Source organism: Opisthocomus hoazin, chromosome 3 (assembly GCF_030867145.1).
Source record: "Opisthocomus hoazin isolate bOpiHoa1 chromosome 3, bOpiHoa1.hap1, whole genome shotgun sequence".
Lineage (NCBI taxonomy): Eukaryota > Metazoa > Chordata > Aves > Opisthocomiformes > Opisthocomidae > Opisthocomus > Opisthocomus hoazin.
In genome coordinates, this window is record NC_134416.1 from 22883105 (window position 1) to 22906720 (window position 23616).

Sequence of the window (23616 nt, forward strand, 5' to 3'; positions counted from 1 at the left end):
CGGGTCACCTGGCCATAGAAGGAGATCAGGTTGGTCAAGCAGGACCTGTCTTTCATGAACCCATGCTGGTTGGGCCTGATCCCCTGGTTGTCTTGCACGTGTCCGGTGAGCACACTCAGGATGAATCACTCCATTGTCTTTCCTCATGTTTTAAAATGTGGATGCCCAGAACTGGAGACAATATTCATTGCAGAACTGAGTAAAATAGGAATTATTTATTATCTTACATATGGGCAACCCTGGTTCTATACTCCACTTTGATATTTCCTTCTTTCTTCCTTGGCAGTTTACATCAGTAGCTAACATTCAGTTTGCTGTTCTTCTCTCCAGTTTTTTCCATAGCATTCCCACACAGCTAATCATTCCCCTTCTCATGTTTTGTAAATTCTGGAAACTCAACAATATATCACACTTCTCAAAAAAAATTATTATGTTCTGTGACTGCTTCAGCCAGCTTCCTATATATTTTAGTGTGAACACCATGAAGTTCATATGCTTTAAGGTTGGACTAATAAACAAAAATAATATTATACCTAGTCCACCAACCATCTGTGGGGTCGAAGGGTCTTTACATTAAAGCTAGAACAGGTACTCTGAATGCAGCCTTCAACTCACTCCCCACAACTGAAAAAAAAAAGAAAAAAAGAAAAGAAGTCAGACCTAGACTGCCAGAACCTCATGCCCTCAAACAGCAGTGTAGCCTTTGACCAGATAGGGAGCTAAAAGCAAGGTCTTACACAGTCCTGAGATGATCAGGTTTGCCAACACTCTGAACAGGTACCTGTGTCATATTTATCTTTCTCTAGCAGCTCTATAAGCATCAGTACAAGAAATAGATGATGCACTTCATTTCTCACTGTTGCCTTCTTTCCCTATTTTTGTGCATTCATCTAATTTTTTTCTTCACAGACAGGATCTAACTCACACAGTAGCAAGAACAGTAACCACTTCAACTTGTCCCAACAAACTTTCTCTCATTTTCCTAGAATGAGACTTAACAAAGGTTATAAAAAAACTTTGTGTAGCTTAAAAAAAGGTGTGAGAACAGAATCGTTAATGTGAAAGTTTGTGTTAATAAAAAGTTAGAAGAAATATTAGTACAATAGACTATTTCAGTTGGAAGGGACCTACAGTGATCATCTAGTCCAACTGCCTGACCACTTCAGGGCTGGCCAAAAGTTAAAGCATATCATTAAGGGCATTATCCAAACGCCTCTTAAACACTGACAGGCTTGAAGGATCGACCACCTCTCTAAGCAGCCTGTTCCAGGGTCTGACCACCCTCTCGGTAGAGAAATGCTTCCTAATGTCCAGCCTAAACTTCCCCTGGAGCAGCTCTGAGGCATTCGCATGCATCCTACCACTGGATACTGGGGAAGAAGAGATCAGCACCTTCCTCTCCACATCCCCTCCTCAGGAAGCTGTAGAGAGCAATGAGGTCGCCCCTCAGCCTCCTTTTCTCCAAACTAGACAAGCCCGAAGTCCTCAGCTGCTCCTCACAGGCCATGCCTTCCAGCCCTGTCACCATCTGCGTTGCCCTGCTCTGGACACATTCAAGGACCCTCATGTTCTTCTTCAATGGTGGGGCCCAGAACCGCAGAGGACAAGCTCCAGGTGAGGCTGCACCAGCGCCGAATGCAGCGGGACAACTCTGTCTCCTAACTGTGCTGTTTTTGATGAACCCCGGGATGGGGTTTGCCCTCTGGGCGGCCAGGGCAGGCTGCTGGCTGGCGCTGAGCCTGCTGCCGGCCAGCACCCCCAGGTCCCTCTCTGCGGGGCTGCTCCCCAGCCACTCCTCTCCCCATTTATACGTGTGGCCAGCCTTACTCCATCCTAGGTGCAGAATCTGGCATTTGTGCATGTTAAATTTGTGATTAGTGAGACAGAAGATTAGACATCATGAGTTAAATCTATCATTATGATTCCTTTATATAAAAATATTTCTCAGACCATATACACTGTTGAAATCAACATCCCAAAAAGTGTTCTCATATCAAATGTTTTATTAATAAAAAATAAGAAAATCATTTTGGTATTTGAAACTATGTTCCAAGAGAATTATGCATGGTATCTAACTCCTCCCAGCAGAAAGGTAAACATGGGAATTACAGATCTTAATATAAACACTTGAGCCTGTCTACTGCTTAAATGAAGGCTGTTTGATTCCCCAAAGATGGTATACCTATTGCTGGAAAACGTTTGTAGCACCACAGCAAAGAGATTACAAAAGGTCTAATCAATGCAAAGGTGTTGAAGGAAGTTTTAGCTCAATTTCAATAGACAGTCCATAATTTGTCGAAATCACTTCAGAAGTGCCAAGTTTCTCTTCAGAATTTTTCACATCAAAAAAGAGCAGGGAAGGAGCTCTGCATGTGGCTATTTTACTAGCCAAAATCTGACTAGGAAACTGATGCTCTTCGAGACACAACACAAGAGCTGGATATCTCTCTTTTGGCAGCTATTGGCACAATACTTCACCAAATCTCTGCCAGGAAAAAGAAAGAAAAAAAAAAAAAATCTTTTTTCCAAAGCTACAAAATTTACAGTCTGAAGAAAAGTGAAAAAAAACTCAAACAAAAATCCCATCCAAAAAAACCTCATCTCATTTGAACTGTTTGCAAGGTTTTGGTAGTGTCTCTTGGGTGGCCTTGCTGCGGTGAAAATGAAGGGTCAATCACAAGATCTGTAAGTCACAAACCACTACAGATATGCATAGTCCTCTCTGCATTACATGCCGTTATCTTGATGTCCAGCAGAAACAACCAAGGGATATCCAGAACCAAAGATTCTCCTCTGAGATGCAAACAACCATATCTGAAGTTCTTATCTGTAATACCAACATGTTGCCTATAGGACAGGTACAGAGAAACATAACATGGAGTGGTTCTGACTTGCGTAAACTGGCACAAGCGCAGTGATCTGGAGACTCAGGAACTTCCTTTTTTAAGGGAAGAATAAAATCTCCAAGAAAGTATTAGGTGAATCAGGCTTACTGAGATGCCTTATTACTCATTTCTTTTTGCTATTGTCATTCTTTTGGAGGTGGTTTGTTTTTTTTTTTTTTTTTTGGAGTTCACTAGTGGGCTTATATGGAACAGGAAAACAAAATAGCAAAGCTAGATTACTATGTGCTTATCTTCAGTCTCCCTCTCAAAATCTTAACTGCAACACAAGGCTACATTACCAACACTGAAATACAAATTTTAAGAAGAAATCATAAGGTAGATTTCACCTTATTTATTTAATGCTTCTCTTTGGAAAGCTCTTTGCCTCAAATCCATGTAAAACCATTCCACTCAAAATATTTGGAATGGGTACACTGAGAGGCGCCTATTCAAATCTATCAAGTTACACCCTTTTTGCATGAGTCATCAGTCACAGGCATACACTTCCTCGAATGCTGGTAACTCTTGAATCCCAATCACAGCACAGAAGCTTGGAAGACAGCCCTCTGGCTTCCTGATATGCCAAATACAGATGATTATTCCGCAAGGTTTTGGAGAGGGCTGCCCAGAAGCTAGTTAGCCTGACTGAAGAGCAGATCACTAGCTGCCAAACCAGCTTTGAACATATGACCTGACCTGCAACTTCTGTTTTCTAGGACGTTTTTCAGGGAGAGGGTCTCGCAAGAGGTCAGACTCTCACATCTATTGTCTCTGGCACATGCTTGGGACTCTAAACAAGAGCTACTAGAACTGAAAAATAATTATTGTCAAGGATAACGTAGGTATTTCGGGTTTTGCAACCAGAATAAGCCTTTATTTTGGGTAATATAGGAAATTTATTAGAGCTGGTTAAGAATATAGGAAAAGCTAATGAATTTGGGGTACAATCTCCTGGAGTGGGTCACCTTCATCCGATGAGGCAGCTTCAAAGGACTCAGTTGAGAGTATCTCCTAAAAAAGTACAGAAGTCTCACTGGGAGCTATGCCCAGGAAATCCCATTTGTAGTTTTTCAATAGTCTTCAGCAAGCAAGAATACCAGGCAACACACAGGCAACCTGCAAATCCTGGCAAATGTAATTAAGAAGCTGAGACAATTACTCAATGTGCACAAGTGAAACTGCTCATGCATATCTTTCTTGGCTTTACAGAGCATTGTTCAAAACTAACATTTATTGCAACTATTTAAGAACTTTTGGAAAACATCACTTTTTCCAGGTTCTAGATACAGGCAAGCTAGACACCAGAATGTTCTGTTTTGACAATAGCATGCAGCCGCTATCCTGTAACAGCCTGTAACTTCAATAAAGTCACCCTGAGGAATTAGGTATGTCTGTTGCATAGTAGAATCCAAAAGATTCAGAAACAGGCCAGAAGATGGAAGCAGGTAAAACTTTAGTGTGTCTTTGTTGTAACAAAAATCGAGCATATCAACACCAGAGATCAGGAAATTATTGCTGTACGATAATCAAACTGACCCTAGGATTTTTCCATCCTTCATTTCCATCCTTCTTCTGTTGAGAAAGACAACCTTATAGTGGTGTTCTTTTAGTAAGAAAAAAAGGACTTCAAAAAACAGCATTTGAAAACCAGAGAACGCAACAACAGCAGAAGAACTTCACAAAATCTTTACAATCAGAATGCTACAGTTTGTGTCACAAAGTTTCCAAGACACCAGGAAAAACAGCAGTCAAACCAAAAACTAAATGTAAAGTAAATAAAAATCAAACATCAGACAAATAAAACAAACAACTTTACCTTTAGAAATACTTTGAAATTCCAAGTTAATCAAGAACTGGTAAAACTACTGCTGCTTACCTAAATACATGAAAAGAATATTCCTACAAGAAGCTAAATACAGAGTTCTTGGGTTTATGATGTCTGGGAGAAGGAATCAAAGTCTCATCAATGAGAAGTCTTGATCAGCTTGAGTTTATGTGTGTGCTTGGACCAAGCACACAGAAGTCAGACGCTAAAATACATTTTTGAAGCTGGGGAGGGGGAGTGCAAGGGGGAGGGGAGAGGAATAAAATAAATTACCAAGCTGTGTAGAGAAGAATAAATAAACATTTTTCCTCCACTCACCCTACCTTGCAAACAGTTTCTTTTCACCTGTTAGAAAAACAAATTGTGTTAGTTGGTTACTTTGGATGCAACAATAAAGTGCAACATTGTTCCTTTATTTAAGATTTTTTAAATTTATTTCACCAGCTAAGAATAAATAACAAAACTGAGGATCAATTTGTTGCTAAGATCTTTCATGTAGGTCTCCTGGGAGGCACAGTCAGCAATGCAGAAGTGAAGTCAGGAAGGATGTCATTGCCCTTGGGTAGCCAACATTCATCACAGCGGGCAGTGTTTATTGTCCACCATGCTATAATAGTTTCTCAGTAGGGAAGGCAGCATGTGGTAGCATGATGACATGCAAGTCAATGCCTAAAACCACAAACTTCTGTTTTAGACATAGCTGGTTAGAAGTCAGTGTTTACAGTGGCAGCGGAAGGGAAGAAAGGCAGAAAGATTTGGTTCTCTTTTTAGTCCTGAACACTGGTAAACATTTTTCACTCTATACCACACTCAGGGAGCCAAAAGAAGATTCTTTCTGTTACTTCTCTTGTACAGATCTCTCCTGAACTCTGCCATTTATGACGTCTTATTTCCCCAACTGGATACACCCAGGAAACACCTAAGTCTTTAACATATTGCAAACTGTTTCCTGGTTCCTTATACAACAGGCAGATCAATCACCACTATCACTAAATTTCTATTTTACTTATTTAAAATGGCTGGAGAAGCTGAACTAGAGTCAATCCTACTCATTACAGTTGGCTGAGAAAAAAGACAATGAAACAGTTTACAGCCAAAAATTTTGTAAAGAAAAATGGGTCATTCAGATCCAAAGCTTTTCTAAGAACAGTAGACAGTAGTAAAGTATGTTAAGTCAAACTGGAACTGATGACAAATTTTCCACCAGAGAGACACTAAGGTGCTCTGCTTGTGTGTATGTGCACGTACACATGCCTGCGTGTGAAACAGGTAGCAGTCTGCAAGATGATTGTTTTCCTATTTCTCAATAAATCTCTTTCAGAATACCTTGAATCAGATTTTGAAACTCACATGACAGATTTGCTCCTAATTTTTTTTTTAAGTAGTTCCACTCAGTTGTTGTTTAGTGCGAATTAAAATAGCAGCAGTTGGCATTCTACCATGCTGAGTAAGGACAGATTCAGTGAAGGACTAAAGCACCTGAAGGCATAATCCAAAATATCTTCTTTGATAGTTTCACATCCAGAAGCCAGCTTCTAGTGAAGCAGGGCTACACTGCTCTCAGGAATGCGAGAGGCATGAAGCCACGGCAGCAAGTAGGTGGGAGACAGATGCTTCAGTTTCCTATGGAGCTGCTCAATTATGCTTTACAGAGTATCTGTCCACTAATTGCAAGCAGCAATATGCCAGGACATGATGTGCTGCATGCCACCTTCACAGTGGTGAAATGCTCCCCAATTCCAGGGCCTAGTCTTTTTCTTTGGGAAGAGGCAGGAGTCCATAAAGTGTAAAGAAATACAGCAACTTCTGCAAGACTTTGGGAGACTTCACAAATCAATGAACATAAAATCCATTAAAATCTGTTCAGATAAAGATGTTACCTAGCCATCTGCTGTTTGGCCAGCTTCAGGTATACTTTTGGTTAAAAATATCCAAGTGTGAATAGATTACTTCTCTATTAGTGGTGGGAATTGGCTTCAGCCAGCACCTCTGAAAAACGAACACTGACTATCTGCTTGTTTCTGAATCTGACACTTTTAAATCACAAGGTGAAAAGGTCAAGTAAAAGGAAAATGAGTTGCTACAGAGCAGTAGTTACATCTACAGTTGCCATTACACTCCCACTCTGCAGCTACAATATACGGACCAAGTGCTGATACCCTGAACAAGCATGAAATATGAAAAGCCCTCCAAGCACCCAGCTCCCCGTACAAAATGCGGCAGGAACACCATCACTGCACTGACAGACTGAAGCACTATTGACACAAGTACAGATAGAAATGACAGGGCATGAAACTAGGTCTAGGAAAATGCAGAAAGATGTAGTCTGAAATCTGGCCCTATTTTCCTGATAAACTAGGAACTGTATTACCCAACCTGTCACTTTTTCCGTCAACTTACTCTCAGAAAGAAAAAGGCGTGCCAAGTGAACTTCCAAGGGTGAGAAGTCTCAGATATTGCCACTCAGCAACTTGTGTTTGGCGCTTTCTGCATGAGAAATGGAAGATACAAGCCACTTGACTGGAAAATACTATTGCTGTGGCATGTAAAAATATTAATCATTTTAATTCTTTTCAAGTACCTTATTAGAAAACAAATCTATTTTCATGTTGCTCAGTCTTGCTGACATTTCGCTTTCAAGCAATTATACTAGAGTCATATTCCCTCTCAAGACAGTTTCTAATAAGAAACCCAATCAACATTCAGCACTTTAAAGAGGTAGAATTTAAGAGTTCGTGTTCATCTTTTATTAGCCAGCTAAATGATGAACACAATTTATTTTGCATAATAAAAACAAGAATAGAAAGTAATAGAAAGAGACAACAGGTCCAGCAGGGGAACTCTTAAATACAGCTTGTTATTAATCACTTTATTTCACACAGTGGCTTCTAAGTAGCACAAGTGTATGTGTACTGCATGACTACAAAAATAACAGGAGTGAAAAACTGGATGCTCTAATTCTTAAAGGGTGTTCACCAGTGAGGATTAAAAGCATTGCATAAGAACATGAAAACAGCACTAGGTCTTCAGCTATGGGATAATGCAGTTATTTGAGAAATATACAGCAGAAAGATCCATCTTCCATTTTTATTTGTGCAATTTAGGTAACGGGGAAAATGTATTATGCTCTTCTAAAGCTATAGTGATGAAGCACATCCACAATGAACAAGGTCAACAACCACATCTGTTTACAAACAGACAGATTACGAATCTGCTAACTTGCGATCCTGAAAGCTCCTTACTAAGTCAGATTAACGTGGAGTTTCTGTTTGTCATCCTGACATAGCTAAAGAACCTCACGTTCAAAGAATACAAATGGCTCCCCATTTTCAATGCCATAAATTTCAGCAAGAGCTCTCTGCCTATTTCCTGAATTTACAGTAAAATGTGCACAATATTGCCAAACAAAGTATACAGAAACCACAGCTAATCTATCCAGGTATACCAATTGCCATCTCATCTGTTGGCAAAATGGATTTCAAAAGATTGAGAAGACAGTTACTGCATTTTACCAGTAACTTACACCTGCAGCACATGTACGTATGCAGAACAGAATTAAACACCCTTTGTCAAGCACTGAATGAACAGAACCCCCATGTTTAAATGCTTACTTTTAGGGGGGCACATACTTCACTGATGGGGTTTTATGGTGATTTTCATTTTAAGTGGCTCAGGACCAAGTATAGGTAGCTAACTGTAGTGAGTGAGACAAGCAGATTGCCTGGATTGCCCTGTCACCCTACCACAGGTCATTGAAATGGGCCTGCCCTTTTGGGAAGCAGTAACCCCTTTTCAGCATATTTGCTTCCATCAGGAACCCCATTTTGCAGCAAATGCTGTTTTTCACAGCTCTGAATATGGCTTACAGAACTGACATCCTTCCTTTCACTAAGATTAAAAATAAAGTGGCAGAAGATGACTGAAATTAAATACTTAGTATCTATACGTAAACAGAACTTGAGAAAAATGTTAAGTTTACATATTTTGTTTCTTAGTAAACTAAATATCAATTACTCTTTCTAAGTCCTTAGTGTGCCCCTGGGTTAGAGAATGCAAAACAGCATTGTTCAAGTCACACTAGTTTATGGACACACACATTCCCTACCTTGTCCCAAATGGGCAGTGGAAAAAAAAAAAAAAAGGCAAAAAGAGCAAACAAATTTCAGTACATATGCACCGTAGTTTTGGGTACGTTTGGAACGATGAGCTACAGCAGAGCAAAACGGCCCAGATGGCAAGCAATGGTACCTGCATGCAGTCTGCAACCACGGTGGCAGAGGCATGCTCTGGCTCCACATCTTCTCCCAGAGTCCCCTTGCCAGCAGGTGCCCCTACCAGAAGTGATGATCTCCCAAAGGAGGGGGGGGAGGGGGAGAGTGGACAAATTCCAGAACATAAAAAGACTGCACAGCAGGAGCACACTGGATCATCTCCCATGAGACTGGGAAGAAAGAGGGCAAGTCACTCACAGTGCCCACTGAATATCAGATTTTGTCTCTGCTTAGGCTTATGTTTACAGCCACTGTATTTGTATTCACCTACACGCCTATGACCTCACTGCTGTGTTCTGCAGCAGTCAAATACAGGGAAAGGCTAGGGACACAAAGAGATCATTCTTTCTGCAAAAACAGTCTTATCTTTTCTTTTTTCTAAACAGTTTACAAACAAAAAAATCTAAAATGGAAAACTGCAACTCATGAAACTGTCTCTAAGACGCTCCTGAGGAGCTGCTCTTTTTGTCTTATCTCAACCATGCATTTTTCCCGTTTTCGTCCCCATCTGAAACTACGCTGCCAGGCTTTTTTTGTTAATTAGAAACAAGGTCTCAAGACTAATCTAGCAACAGAAGAAGATATTATTCCCCCCAAGAATACTTCACACTGATCCTCTGTTATATAACAGGAATTTTAAATATCAGAAAAAATTGCTCACAAAAAGCTGACTTTAAATTTCCATATGCAGACTTTGAAAGTAGGTAGAGCGGTATAATACTTCATCTGACAGTTAAACTGCAATTTAAAAAAAAATTGAAACCTTCCCATTCATATTAAACTATAACTTGCAAATAGTACGTGCAATAGCATCTAATAAATCTGCAAGAAATCTAGGTCAAAACATTTTTATTAGAGCTTATGAAAGAAAAAAGAATTAAGAAAATAGCTGAATCCACTGAAGACACACATGTTAGAGAGAGCCAAAGTCACAGACATGCTCAAGACACAGCATGTATCAAATAGGACATGAAACACTCTGAAAGCATACGGCCTATTTAAATATAGTAAAAAGACTTCCAAAGAAGTAACTCTTTATTTAACATACCACTGGTCAAATCAGTCCCACTCCAAAACCAGTAACTTCAAAATATGCTGCATCAGAATAACATTTTGGATTAATACCTTCTCCAGATGGAGTTTGGAACTTAATGAGTAACAAGTAGCATGAAATCTTGCAGCCAAAACTATACCCACTCAAATCTGAACAGAGGAAGAAGCACAGAGATGAACAGAATGCTTCAGGCTCGACTAATCACCCTAAATACTTACTCCTCCTAAAACACTCTTCATCCTAAGCACCTGGATAGACACGGTATGACACATGACTCGAGACACTAACACCAGCCCATTCACTGAAAAACAGACTACAGAACTCCCCTAAGGAAATGTGGGATCACAAGGCCAGAGCTGGACCAAAAAACCCTACCAAACCTCCTACCAAAAGCCTGTAAAATCAGTTCAGCACTTGTCCCATACACAGACATTTGTACCACTCAAAAAGAAAAAGCAGACCGATTTCACAGAAGGTAGCTTCCTGACTCATACAACTGATGTCATAAAGTCACTTTCAAGCAGAAATTAAGATATAAAGCCAACTTCAGTAACGAAACAGCATGCAGTTTACTTTGTCAAATCAGAGACACTGTAGAAAAAACATGAATCACACTGGCAAGGAAGTAATTGAGTAAGAACTACAGCACTTTCAAAAGGGAAGTGTAAAAATTTCACATTTAGGAACTCAGGAAATATAAGAACACAACTGGAGAAATCCAAAAGCAGGCTACTTCAATTGAAAAAAGGATCAATGTAAAATGCCTCATTGGAGCAATGCTCAGCTTCTTAGTATGCTTTTAATATCTACCAATTTTGTGGCCAAACACTTAAGAATGACTCTTCCCTTTTAATTTTCCTGTAACACGTACATAAACAAAAAAGAAGTTACAGTGATAGAACCGAGTTACCCGTATTGCCATTTACAAAACATGAAAACCAAAGTTACCATTTTCAAACTTAGACTGAAAAAATAAGACAGAGTATTTGTGAAGGCTGATACTAAATTCTTCAAATAAATACCTACAAAGGTGTCTCTCATCCATGGATAGAAAGACAAACAGAGAGACACCTTCATAGGGCAATTCAAGAGCAGGTGTCTAATTTAGCTATTAGCCAGCTAACACAGCAATTAAACGATGGAGCCTTTAGAGATTAGGCCTTGTGTATACTGTGCTCTGGCATGCAACTTTCTGTCTGATTTCAACAGTCCTAAACACACAGTTCCTACTGGCTTCAGTAAAGGTCAAAGTAGTTTTGAACTTCTAAAAAGCAGTAGTAATTTAGCATTGTAGAAAACCAAGTGGAACAATGACTGACTTCAATTCCACTTAGGAATAGCTTCATCCCCAAGATCTGTAACTGCAAAAGAAGTATCAGCAGAGATACTCACTCTACGCTGCTTTGGCCTTAGCATTGCAAGAGAGTAGCCAAAAATAGGAATCTTCTATTGTGGTATTTCTCTTGTTTTCTGGCCAATTACATACTTAAGCATATGACAGGAGCTAGAATTGCCATACATACTCTTATGCCATTATGTTTTGCTTTTATCACTATGGATACTACCACTACTAGGGTTTTCTTATTTTGAAGATAATTTATGCCATGATACTTAAATTTTATTAAAGCCCTAGTTTCTATCTGGTGAAGCATTAATTCCACTAAGACATCAAAAGAGAAATGGTCTAATGCTTTTGATTTTCCAGAAAAGCTTGAAACTAAAAACAGTTACTATTGCTTTCTGAACCTCACTATACTTTATCAATCATGTTTTTTGCAAACAATCTTTAAAAACTACTTGGGACTGAAAACGGCATGGAAACAGAGAAGGGACTGACACAAATTTTGATGGATTCAGAGGCATTTGCATTATAAAATTAAAGTGCAAGAAGTGCTGAATGACAGAAAATGGTAATTGAAAAGACTGATCTCAGAGAGAGAAACCTCATGGGAAAACATCATGAAAATGTCAAGTACTTCAATATTAAGATGGATCCGGGACTGTCTATTTGTGAGAGTTGATAATACCCTGGAATCAACAAGAAACAAGTGGTGAAACATATGGTGCCTGTATTTGAGTCCCCATTTGCAGAGTTTTAAGGTTTATAAATCCTCATCCAGGACATTTCAACTACAATACAGAAGAACAAAGCTGGACCTAATTATGTCTTTGTTAATGAAGTCAGTTATACACTTAATCTTTTTCTAACTAAAACTTCAAATTGGTTTAACATTTTCTCTCACTTTTTTCCTAAGAAACGTGTATTTAGTTTGCGTCTTAATGTTCTGACTCAATTTTTTTCACAAGTCATTATTAATATCTAAATTAAAATATTGTATTTCTATATGAAAAACATGTTAAAATTAAATAATTCCTTATATTTTATTATTACATTCAACTCTATGATAATTATATTATTGATATCATTACACAAGTGCTGTCTGCTCAAGTGCTACTAAAATGACACTAGACATTCAGCCCACTGTTTAGAAGTCTGATCTTTAGGATTACAAGAGTAGAACTGAAATCAGCACTGAACGAAGACACCACTTATTTTCTACTCGTCCATTTCCACTTAAATAACAGTTTAAAAACCCCTAATTATTCATTCTGAACTAGCAGAGGTCATCTCTTTCTTTCACCTCGGTACAAAACTTTGACAGATCACTGAATGAATGTCAGAAACCTGCCTGCTTTACAGGGCTGTTCTCAGCAGGTTCGAACAGGAGGTGATGAGCATGGGAATCCCCTCCATCTCATCAGCTGAGGAGGAACAGAGTTTTTACATATTCTTGCAGCTGCAGGTGGAAGTCCAAAGGAGAGCTCACAGGCACTTCACCCTCAAGCTTAGCACCACTGTTCTTTTTTTAGCCAGAAGGGGCTTATCTTATTACCCTCCTTAGCTGTGATCTCCACGTAGAACTGGAGAACACCATCACCCCAAAAGGAACAGGCAGCACGCAGGAAAGAGGCACTTCAGACCCTCTCTTGTGCCTCTCCAACACCTAACAGGACTCTGCTGTTACAGTTTGGGTTTGTGGATCTGTTAATGTAAAATCACACCACTTTCCTTCTCTTAATTCAGGTAAAATTGGTACAGTGTAATAATTTACCCCACGCCTATATTTTTGAAAAATCCACACTGCTTTGTTGAGCTACAGTTAAAGTCACTTGGTTTTCTGCCCGGCAGGATGCACATACTAGTTTTTCACCATCATATGATGAATAATTCAAGCTTTCTGTATTGCTCTGCTCTGTTTCAGGTATTACACCATGACCATTACAAGCAGTTTCCACATAATCTTAGACTGTTTGCATTAGGCATTTTTTCCGGCAATATTCAACCTTGGCACCTGCAAAGCGATTCAGGGCATATGAGGAGTGAGAGTGACAGAGTATGTTTTTAGCAGAATGACAACTTCACCACTAGCCCAACAGAATACATGAGGGCACAAATTACCTTTAGCACACTGCGAATGCAAGCACGTATGGGGATGCTTAAGAACAACAGAGCCCTCTGACAGAAATGGAACACTATCACATAGCTGAAATAAATTTTCAACACTCGTCAGAGATTATTTATATAATGTTGGTGCAGGCTTACAAATTCTCCATTCATATAGAAAACTCACTACCACTATTACAGCCTACTAAGAGATGCAGTTATCCACACCAATATAGCTACATCAGCTTCTGAGTCAGAGAGGAAAATCTGGCCCATGCTGATACATTATGCAAAGTGTCTATAAAAATGACTGTGCTGATAGCATTAAGTAAGAACTACGACCATGGAATTGACAATGTTGTTATTGTCTCCACAGTACTAAATTTATCCTTTGTATAACAAATATAGGGAAGAGAAAAAAAAATAACACCTTAAAAAGATAAAGAGCAATACAACAACAAAAGATCCTACTGTCTACTCATTATTTTTACTCAGGTCACTCAGTATATGAGACAATATCAACCAAAAGATTTGAACTGTGAACTGCAATGTTTCAAGGTCATTCCTTTCCAAACATAAACAGGATTTTAGCAGGAATTAAATTAATTGGAAGAGAATGCAGGGGTTTTTTTCTCCATTCCTGTAATCTGTTTATTTTACTGGCAAGCACAGCAGAGCTACCTGAAATTTGCAAAACAAAGGAGTAACACAAAATACTATTGTGTAAAACCTTAATTTATGCAAGTTATTTTTCTCCCCACATCTGGTTTGACACCCTGCAAAGAACAAAGACATTTGTTCCTATCTATCCTGCAATTAAAGTACTCAAGCATTTGTATCACAGAGACACTTCTCTCTTCCAGTGTCCTCCCACTGTCCCACATGCAGCAATATGTTTGCACCCATCCCGTCCATTGTGGTGAACAGCATTTAGGGACCAGCCACACAAAAAAAAAATACCATAAATTCAGGGTGCTGCACCAGAAAGCCTTATGTGCTTTTAAAACTGATTAAGAAAAAAATACAAATTCATACCCTTGGTAGCATGCATGTCCAGTCCATTGCAGGTTAGTTCCACATTACCAATTAGCCAGAAGGTAGAGGACAAAAAATACATATGGACTTAGTTTTACTAAATATAAACATGCAATGCTTGCTTCCCTATTGATGAACAGAAGGCAGTAATATTCTCCACACACAGCTCAAAGCTGTTAGCAATACACTATCTGACCCCTTCACTAACACATGGGAAAACCTATCTTTCACCACCTGTTGATTTGTAGAGCTGATTAAAGGAAAATTATTCAGCATCTTCCACATGTTAAAATAAAACCAGTCAGTCAAAGTCTGTGTCCCATGGCTCTGTTCTAGACTCCAGACCCTGCTGAAGTAGCTCTTTAAAGGAAGGGTTAAATTTCTTTGTTTCAGTGAGGAAGTACTGTTGCTCCGCAGTTTTATTGGGTTTAGGTCATAAATTCATAGTAAAGACTTCCAACATTAGCATCTGTTAGTAGGAAAGGATCACAACTAGAACTTCCAAACACAGATAACTGGCGAAAGGAGGAAAAAAAACACAAGCCGAGGCATTAATTTCAATGTAGTAGTATTCTGTAACAGACTAAGCCACAGTCTCTATAATCTCCTGCCCCAAGCTCTATTCATTAATACCTTAAACAAAACTTGGAATTAAATGTTGTTCTTGTAGCCCACCTTTAAACAACCGCACTCAAGTCATGCTTTATGTGACTGGCCTCAGATTACTACAATTTTTACAGCATTCTCCTAGTGGTCTCATATAAACTACTTTTTTGCATCAGCTTTTTTGGGTTTTTTTAAAAAAAGTTTAAAAATTAGTGTGACCTATTAGCAATATTAAAACTGTACCCATAATGTTTAAAGATTTAAGAAAAGCCAAGCATGGAGAGGCAGGCGAGATGATTTAGGTGGGAGGGAGGAAAGAAATTTTGAGCCAAATGGTCACTTCAGGTGCTTCGTTGGGATTCTTAATTAGGAGTCATGCACTCTTACAATACATGAACTCATTATTGCTTTGTATAAATGCAAATATTCATTTGCACAGAGTCAAACTTTTTGTTCATGCAAAGTGAACATATTTGATGGATTTATGAAAGTATCTTCTCTTCAACACCAAGAGCCTAGTTGAGACAATATCAAAACAAAGAAACAAGAAAGATTAATTAAAAAAAAAGAACAGGAACTTTATCTAAATGTCACATGCTAAGGAAAGATCAATACAATATGATAGTAGTCTTGTTGTCTTAGCTATGACGACCCTGCTTCGGCAGGGGGGTTGGACAAGATGACCCACAGAGGTCCCTTCCAACCCCTACCATTCTGTGACTCTGTGTGATTCTGTGATCTACCAGCCAAGTGAAGATGACTTCCTTGTATTCCTCCTAAGTGCTCCGGCACATCTCAATAGATGTGCGCTTGAAGAAAGCATCTTAGAGGGTTATAGACTGAAGTCCTTCAGAAATAACATTACATTTCTAACTCAAGATCAAGAAGCGGAAGATTAGTTTGATTTCTTTGGAGAAAATACTAGCATTTTATCTTTCTTTACCTGCTAGAGAGGTACGGTTAACAATGCACCAACAGACTGGAAGATGTAGTAAGACTGTCATTCAAGTTAATAGGTTACATGTATCATACGCATAAACAAATTTGCAGGTTTCATATGTGCTGCGCTTCAGAGATGGTCATAATCATTAATTTATCATAATTCAATTTTTACTATATGGAACAGCAATCTTCCTAAACAAGGACACAGGACAAAACACTAGTGGTTTAAAATTGCAACAGTCCAGAACACCAAACAAACTTGAGTAATTTAATCCTGGCATGGAAACTGAATGCTTGATGCACTGAAATTTGTGTAGTGCCACAGTGTAAGCACTGCAGTATAAAATGTCAGACACAAGCATCTGGAAAACTACAAGCTGCTTACATCAGCTTCACTGCTTCACATCATCTCAGTCTGTATTTCTATAGATTGGCACAATTTATATTAATTATCCATCAGGAAGCCATTATCTTCACTATTTTCAGACTATTCTTTAAAATCCTTCTAATAATCATGCACTTACATGAAGTGACTTAACTCAGGCATTAAAGTACATTGGTGACCACTTTTGCCCTTACACAGGTATAAATCTGGCTCATTTGGGCACACATGAAATAATTCACCTTGAAAATATTTACAGACCTTTGGAAAAAAGAGATACTGTGCTTGTCATAGGAAGTTATTTAAAGCCAGCTCCTCCTATTATCTAAAGATCTACCAGTTTATGTAGAGGTGTGCATCTGGAAAACTAAAAACAGACCTACAACATGATTAGGTATTACAAGGAAGTGGAATAAAGGAATTGAAAAAAAAAGATTTTTAAAAATTTTTATTCTTCTTCCTCTTGGATTCACTCAGCAAAAGAGGAAGGTACTTTTGCCATAGTGAGTTGTAATTAAAATAACTGGGAAGGTGAATTAGAAGGCAGAAAGCTATTACAAGGATTTAGAAGACATGATAGGGATCCTTTGCATGTTTCTCGGAGACAGAATAATCTCTTCCCTATCAATGCCAACTTTCAGATTTCCTAAAGATTCCATTTGCTACAGCTGAAAAAAGCCCTGTCTGTGGGTTCCAACCAGTGCTCTCTTATGTCACCCAAGGTGGTCACAGGGAATGACATGCGGTTCTTCCTCTGGGGAATTCATTTCTACTGCCCATTGCCATATTACCTTACAAAACCTTTGCCTTTGGGTATACCTGAGAAACAAAAGCAGCCGGAGGTGACTGAGGGCATAAAAAGGGATTGGAAAGAGCAGTAACAAGTTTGCTTTTTGCCTGTGCTACAGTTTTAGGACATGTTTCTTATAAAGGACCCTGAAAACACAGGAAAACAGAAGGTAAAGGAATTCTGGGAAAATACATCTGGGGAAGTAAGGGTATCTTTTCTGGGTCTTTGTCAGTACAACTGTACATGCACAATACTTCCCCTTTAAAGCTTCAGGGAGGTCGAGCCTGATCTCTAGGTACAATCTAAGCCTCATTCAAAACTTAATGCAACACTGGCTAAGAGCAACACCAGGAGAAGGTGACAGAACTGCAGTGAGACAATTTAGTGTTCACGGTGTTGCGTTCCTGTGCCGCGCTAGACACACAGATAGCCTCTGATTACATTTCATCACCATATCACTCTCCTTCTAAACACTGTGAACTCTATCCAGCCACGCAGTTTCTCCACCTGGGCAACTGCATCCACTGCCCCCATCACTAGGTTCACCCATTTTGCAGACCTTTGCGAGTACTGTTGGATATAATGTATGTATATATTAGTCTTCCAGCAGACAAGTAACGTAATTTTGATGCATAAAGTCATATTTACTTCACAGAGTGTAAGAAAAAGTATCCCACTCAGCAAAACTAAAACCACTTCTATTTTAATTCTGTCTCACTTGTTTCTATCTGTGTTTCCCTACTCTTCACTGTTCATACATAGCAATGATTATGAGGACTGTCACATAGATGTCTTCTCCCATGGTCATATTTGCACTACAAGGAGCTTTTCTCCCCTTCAAAGACATCCTACTTCAGTAGGCTGGTTGCAGTTTGATGAGGACTTCAGGAGGTACGAACCCCTCATATACTGCAGCCGCTATTTTCACAAAGTCAAGAACCACAGGTCACCAAGTGTCTAAGCAATATTCTCAAAGAGGATGCGTAATCAGCCTTATATAGTTTTCACCTCTGTGTTCACATAGCGTTTCTTTCCACCAAGGCTGCGGCTGCTTCAACACTTACAGAACAGGAAAGATGCTATTTACTGAGTAAGCAGTTCAGGTATCCAGTGCCTAGTCTGGTCAGAGTTCTTCAGCCCATGGCCTTATGGTACTCTACTAAAGCTCTGGTAGGATGCCAGAAGTATTCATTTCCTCACGCGTCTCTCCAAGGCGACCACCACTTCAATATTATTTAGCCAACATTAATGAACTTACCTTCTCATATCATGCTATGTTGTGCAGCTAGTATTGTCTCCATTTTACAGATGCAAACTTCAAGTATAGAGACTACAAGGAAAAGTCTTCTTTTGCTTTGTATATACAGGCAGCTTCCACTCTAATATTTTAAGTCCCACAAGGGTCAGAAATACAAGCTGGCTGCGGCCGGCAACAAAAGGGCCACGCAGCTGCTCTGCCACCCCTCCCCCCGCTAGGGTGCGGAGAATGGAAAGAAACAGGCAGAAACCGGTGGGTCGGGATAAGGGCAGTTTAACAGAACAGCAAACAAAGGGAACAGGAACAACAACGATACAGATAAGGAGAAAACACAACACGAACCACACGACCCAGAGAGCCGCTCTCCCGGACTGCACCGCCACTGTGCCCTCCCGAGCCGCGAGTGAGTTCCCCCCACCCAGTTCCCCCCTCCCCGGAACCCAGCATGACGGCACATGGTATGGAATACCCGGCTCTGTTTGGCCAGGTGGGGTCAGCCTGCCCGGCTGTGCCCCTTCCTGGAGTCCGGTGAAAATTACCCCTGTCCTGGCCAAACCCAGGACACAAGCTTACAATAAGAAGTAAGAGGAAGAGGTAAGGGGTTGTAAGGAGGTAGAACAATGAGGTGAAACACCCTTAACAGGCTTGCCTGAATTACAACAGGACAGGAAGAACTGAAACTCTGGATTCCTTCTGGAGTCTGCAAAAGCATACCCTCAAAAGACACGGACTCCACTACTTGCACATCTTCCCACTTGCCCAGTGCCATTCCCATCTTCCCTCAACCCCATCCCATCACAATCACCACCCTCTGACAACTTCATCCTAGTTCTACTTTTCACAGCAACCAACAGTAAGGTTTTGTCCAGGCAGCTCATCCAAGTCCTAACCTGATTCAAAGCCACGACCTTGTCTCTCATTATCCCCAGCTCCAAAGACAGCTCTTTCTGCTTCAGCATTTTATTCAGGGTGCTTGCTCACAAGGTTACCTGAACTCCAGGCACATCCCAGTGCCTCAATACTTTAAGGATACTAAGAACACATGTATCAAAAATTTCACTTTTTCCTACCACCAATCACAGAATGGTAGGGGTTGGAAGGGACCTCTGCGGATCATGTAGTCCAATCCCCCTGCCGAAGCAGGGTCACCTAGAGCAGACTGCACTCCTGCAGCTCTTGTCTATAGCAAAGAGCAAATGCTGGAGAAGTCCTGCCTGACACTGCCTTTTTAAATGGGAGTGCATGCACTCAGCTGAAACCCAGATGTGCCCTCTGGGACCCCTGAACACAGGGATGCTTCGAACGGAAAGCTGTGAGCGGAGGTAGATTCACAGATGGAATGCAGCACAGGCACACTGCTACTGCTGTACACCCAACACTTCAGGTACAGCCTGAGGATGAAGTAAGCGCAAGGTTACACTGGGAAAATACATGAAGCAGCTACTCTGGCAGGGACACCTGGGAAAAAACTTACATTCAGAGCCTCAAATTTGGTAATCTGTAGTAACAGTTTAATTTGAAGAGAAACACAAAACACACACTATAATTCTGTAAAAACAGCTGATTGTGTGCGGCCCTCTAAAGCAAGTAAATACACACGTGCTCCACCGCAGAGAGCTTACAGTGGGGATACACAACATATGGAAGACCCTGGGAAGCACTAAACAGAAAAATCGATTGAGCAGTGAAGCTTTAACAAATGTTAGTTCCAGTTCAAAATTCCCCTTACCGTTTCTTACACATAACTATACCACTGTTTCCATTCTAGAGGTGTCCAAGTCGTTCACTGATTCAGGTAAAACTTCTCAATGGAGCATAAACTCAGGTTATAAGCTTTCAAGTGAGGCAGACCTTAGTGGAAAAAACAAGGAAAAAAAAAGGTATGACAGTTTGCATATGGAAAAGAGTTTCACAGTCGTATGTTCCGCATGGACCAGCTAATTTCTGCTACTATCATCCTTTCTGGCATATGGAAAATGCATGCTAAGAAAGACACGATTCATTTTTGCCATGGTGATAAACTAACGGCAACAGAACGTATGAGCAGGACTTCTACCCTTGGTTTAAATCCACACTTGCAATTAGTGTAATTTTTTGAAAAATATTCAAGTAGAAATTACCACAAGGGGCTTGAGATTTCATCTAGAAATGAGATTGATTAGTAATGAATTAGCATTAGTCCTACAGCCATAACTTTTCACTGAAGTTAGTGTTCATACTGACCCTACAGAAAGGGGGAGGGAGGGGAAGAAAACCGATATACTCAGTCACAGAGAAAATTATTGAAAACCCACAGAGACTAACAACAAGATCCCAAAGGAGAACAAAAAACAGAAGAAACAAATATATTTTGTTTCCCATTGCATCCATTTTCCTTGCTATTGCTGTTCATAGTCCTGGATAAGAGCCGTTTCCTTCTCTGAAGGGGATTTAAAAGTTGTTACAGCTTCTCTTTTCAGAAGCTACTGAAGCTCTGATAATCATTGACTAATCATCTTGGAATGTGCTTGTATCAACAACATGGATATCCTGGCTTTTTGGTGCAAGAAAATGCATAACACTACTTGGAATACAACTGCCAGATGACTGAATAGATTAAGTTTACATCAACAGTATATAAATGTAAATTTCTGAAATATAACACTATTAATAATTTAAAATCACAAAGGAAATACAAAGAAGGCTCGTAAGTGAATCTAATTTTGCTGCAGTGACTATAAATACTAACATTTTAGTAAGCTCTGTATTATTTATGAAATATGAAGATGATTTATTACTAAGCTTTTGTACAGCTATGGTTAGATTAAAGAATAACTAATAATGTATTTGCTGTTATTTTAGAAGGTGTCTCCATGGAATCTGATTGTGTTATGCATTAGGGGAAAAACATTCTGACCACTGTATCAAAGTCTTATCTTTATGTGCATGTGATAGTATATAAAGGTTTCTAGATAGTATCTACAGGAGTACTTAAGTGAATTATGTTTTACCTATGAATTTGTTTCACACCTATGCATCCCAAAAAGCATTCTGTACAAAGAAGCACAGGAGACAGATGATTCCTCTTCTATGTTACCACAGCTCAAGTTCATAGTGAAATGAATGGGGATCGTATACATAAAGCATTTAGAAAGAAAAAGCCTGTTAGTTAAGCAGCCAGGCTATGTGTTCTCACGAATACTTTTTTTCCCTCCAAATGTGGTGTTTTAATGGGTGAGATCACCCACTGAATACAAACAAGATGGTTCCCAGTATCCTCTCCCAATGGCTGCCAGAACTCCTTCCAAAATAAAAGCGTGCACAAATAGTACCACTGAACAAACAAGGTGCCTACACTGTCAAGAGGCAACACTTTGTCCTCCAGAGGTATCCCGAGTTTGACACAGAACTGCTACAGCTTTGTTTTACATTCTCAGTAAGAAATACTGCGCTGTCATGGATGTGTGGATGTCACCTGTGCCTTCACAGGGACACAAGGGGTATGGCCCAGGCGGATCCAAACTGTTACCCTTTGGTCGTTGATTACTGAAGAATGTGCAAACTGTAACAGTGGATCTTACATGACTAAGGCTGGTATTCAGACCAACAAAGTTCCCATCTTCCACAGAAAACGGTCCTGCTTTTGCTAACATCAGCTTAAGCTCTGCTTAGAGTGTTCTTAATTTCCCCTTTCACTCATTTTTCACTGTTGATCACCGACAGATTTACTAGCAAAGTATTAAACAACTTGTACCTACTTCACCTTTAAAGATTTCTTTACGTCTTCTCCCTTCTATTAGGGCACTGACTGTTTTCTGCCCTCATCATTCTATTTGCGTGTGAAGATACTGCACATTCAGGAAAAGCATTTAGATCCAGGACACTGTGGGTGTAACTTCCAACTGACAGAAAACGGAGCGAGTAGTCTCAAAAATGAAACAGGACTGAAAATACATCAACAGCAAATGATTTGAAGAGCTCAGTCTTATTAAGAGTTCTTCATCAATCTACACGTATTTTCATAGAAAAAAATATTGGACAACAGTAGCTCTTTGAACAGGCAGATAGTCAGATCTGATACTTCGAAGTTGAATAAAAACAACACCAAGCTAAAAATAAGTTAATAGCAAACAGACTAATTAATAACTGGAAAGCTCACAATGGATTTGGATGCATTCACAAGTGTTAAGCAGGGTCTAGTCCAAATTTTTACATGAAGAGTAACATTATTTCTAAGCGGTAAGTCTCATTCAACCAAGAATTCAACCAGACTCCGCCAACTTGTACTATAAGAGAACTCATCACACATATCCCTCGGGTTTTATAGTGCCCAGTGCTGTGCTGGGGAAATCCCCTTGTTCCTTCACAAGTTTTAAGTTTAACTTTCCTTTTCAGATCAGTCAGGCAGGCTTCCAGTGTTGACAGTAACTATTACTCCGTAAGTACTTTGTTACTTCACCCCTAACTTGGGAGGGAGGATGAACGGGGCCCCCATCATATGGAATGAAAGGGTCATAAAAGCTTACCAGAAACATATAAACCGGCTTAGACTTATCAGTCCAAGCCTGAAAACAACTGGGTCCAGCAAAAAGAAAATATAGAGGAGATTGATATACCTCTCGTGGCCTCGAGCTATTCAAGGAGGAACTCACACAAACACACTTGTCATAACACCACAGTGTGCATCATCCTGCTGCTCAGAATCCCATTTTTCTCCCCCATGTTGCCACCCCTGGGCCATGTGGATGACACTTCACACTAGCCCTAGCGAAAGTACAATTCTTTGTGACAAACGGCATGTTTGTAAGCTGCATTCAGGGCTCTGCTGGGAACTCCACTACGACTTGCACCCAGCTTGTGGGTAGCTGTCCTCTCTCCCCTTTGCTCCCATATCTAACCCCCTCTCTTTGCATGGCTCCTCTATCATCAAACGATAAAGACACCTGAGTGTACTCCTGAGGAGTAACAAAGTGGAGTCGAATGTTCCTTTCACCTCATGCCATTTAAAAGTTGAGGAGTCAAAACTCCAATTTGTTCTCAGTACAAGAGCTGTGGAAGATTAATACAGGTTTATGTATTTCTCACTGACTTTTTTCTTCCTCTCCAAACCCTGTTACAGGCCATAGAATAACAAAAAATAGCAA

The 23616-nt window shown here is 39.8% G+C and overlaps 1 protein-coding gene across 2 annotated transcripts in view; it reads right to left on the reverse strand.

The window, feature by feature from the left end:
* OXR1 (oxidation resistance 1) overlaps positions 1-23616 on the reverse strand; it is a 320312-nt gene that overhangs the window by 293207 nt on the left and 3489 nt on the right. For both annotated transcript variants that reach the window (XM_075415688.1, XM_075415689.1), the window contains exons 2-3: positions 20223-20344; positions 534-624 (exon numbers count right to left, since the gene is read on the reverse strand). In XM_075415688.1, the coding sequence (XP_075271803.1) occupies positions 534-549 (16 nt within the window). In that variant the 5' untranslated portion in view covers positions 550-624; positions 20223-20344. The remainder of the gene's footprint in view (positions 1-533; positions 625-20222; positions 20345-23616) is intronic.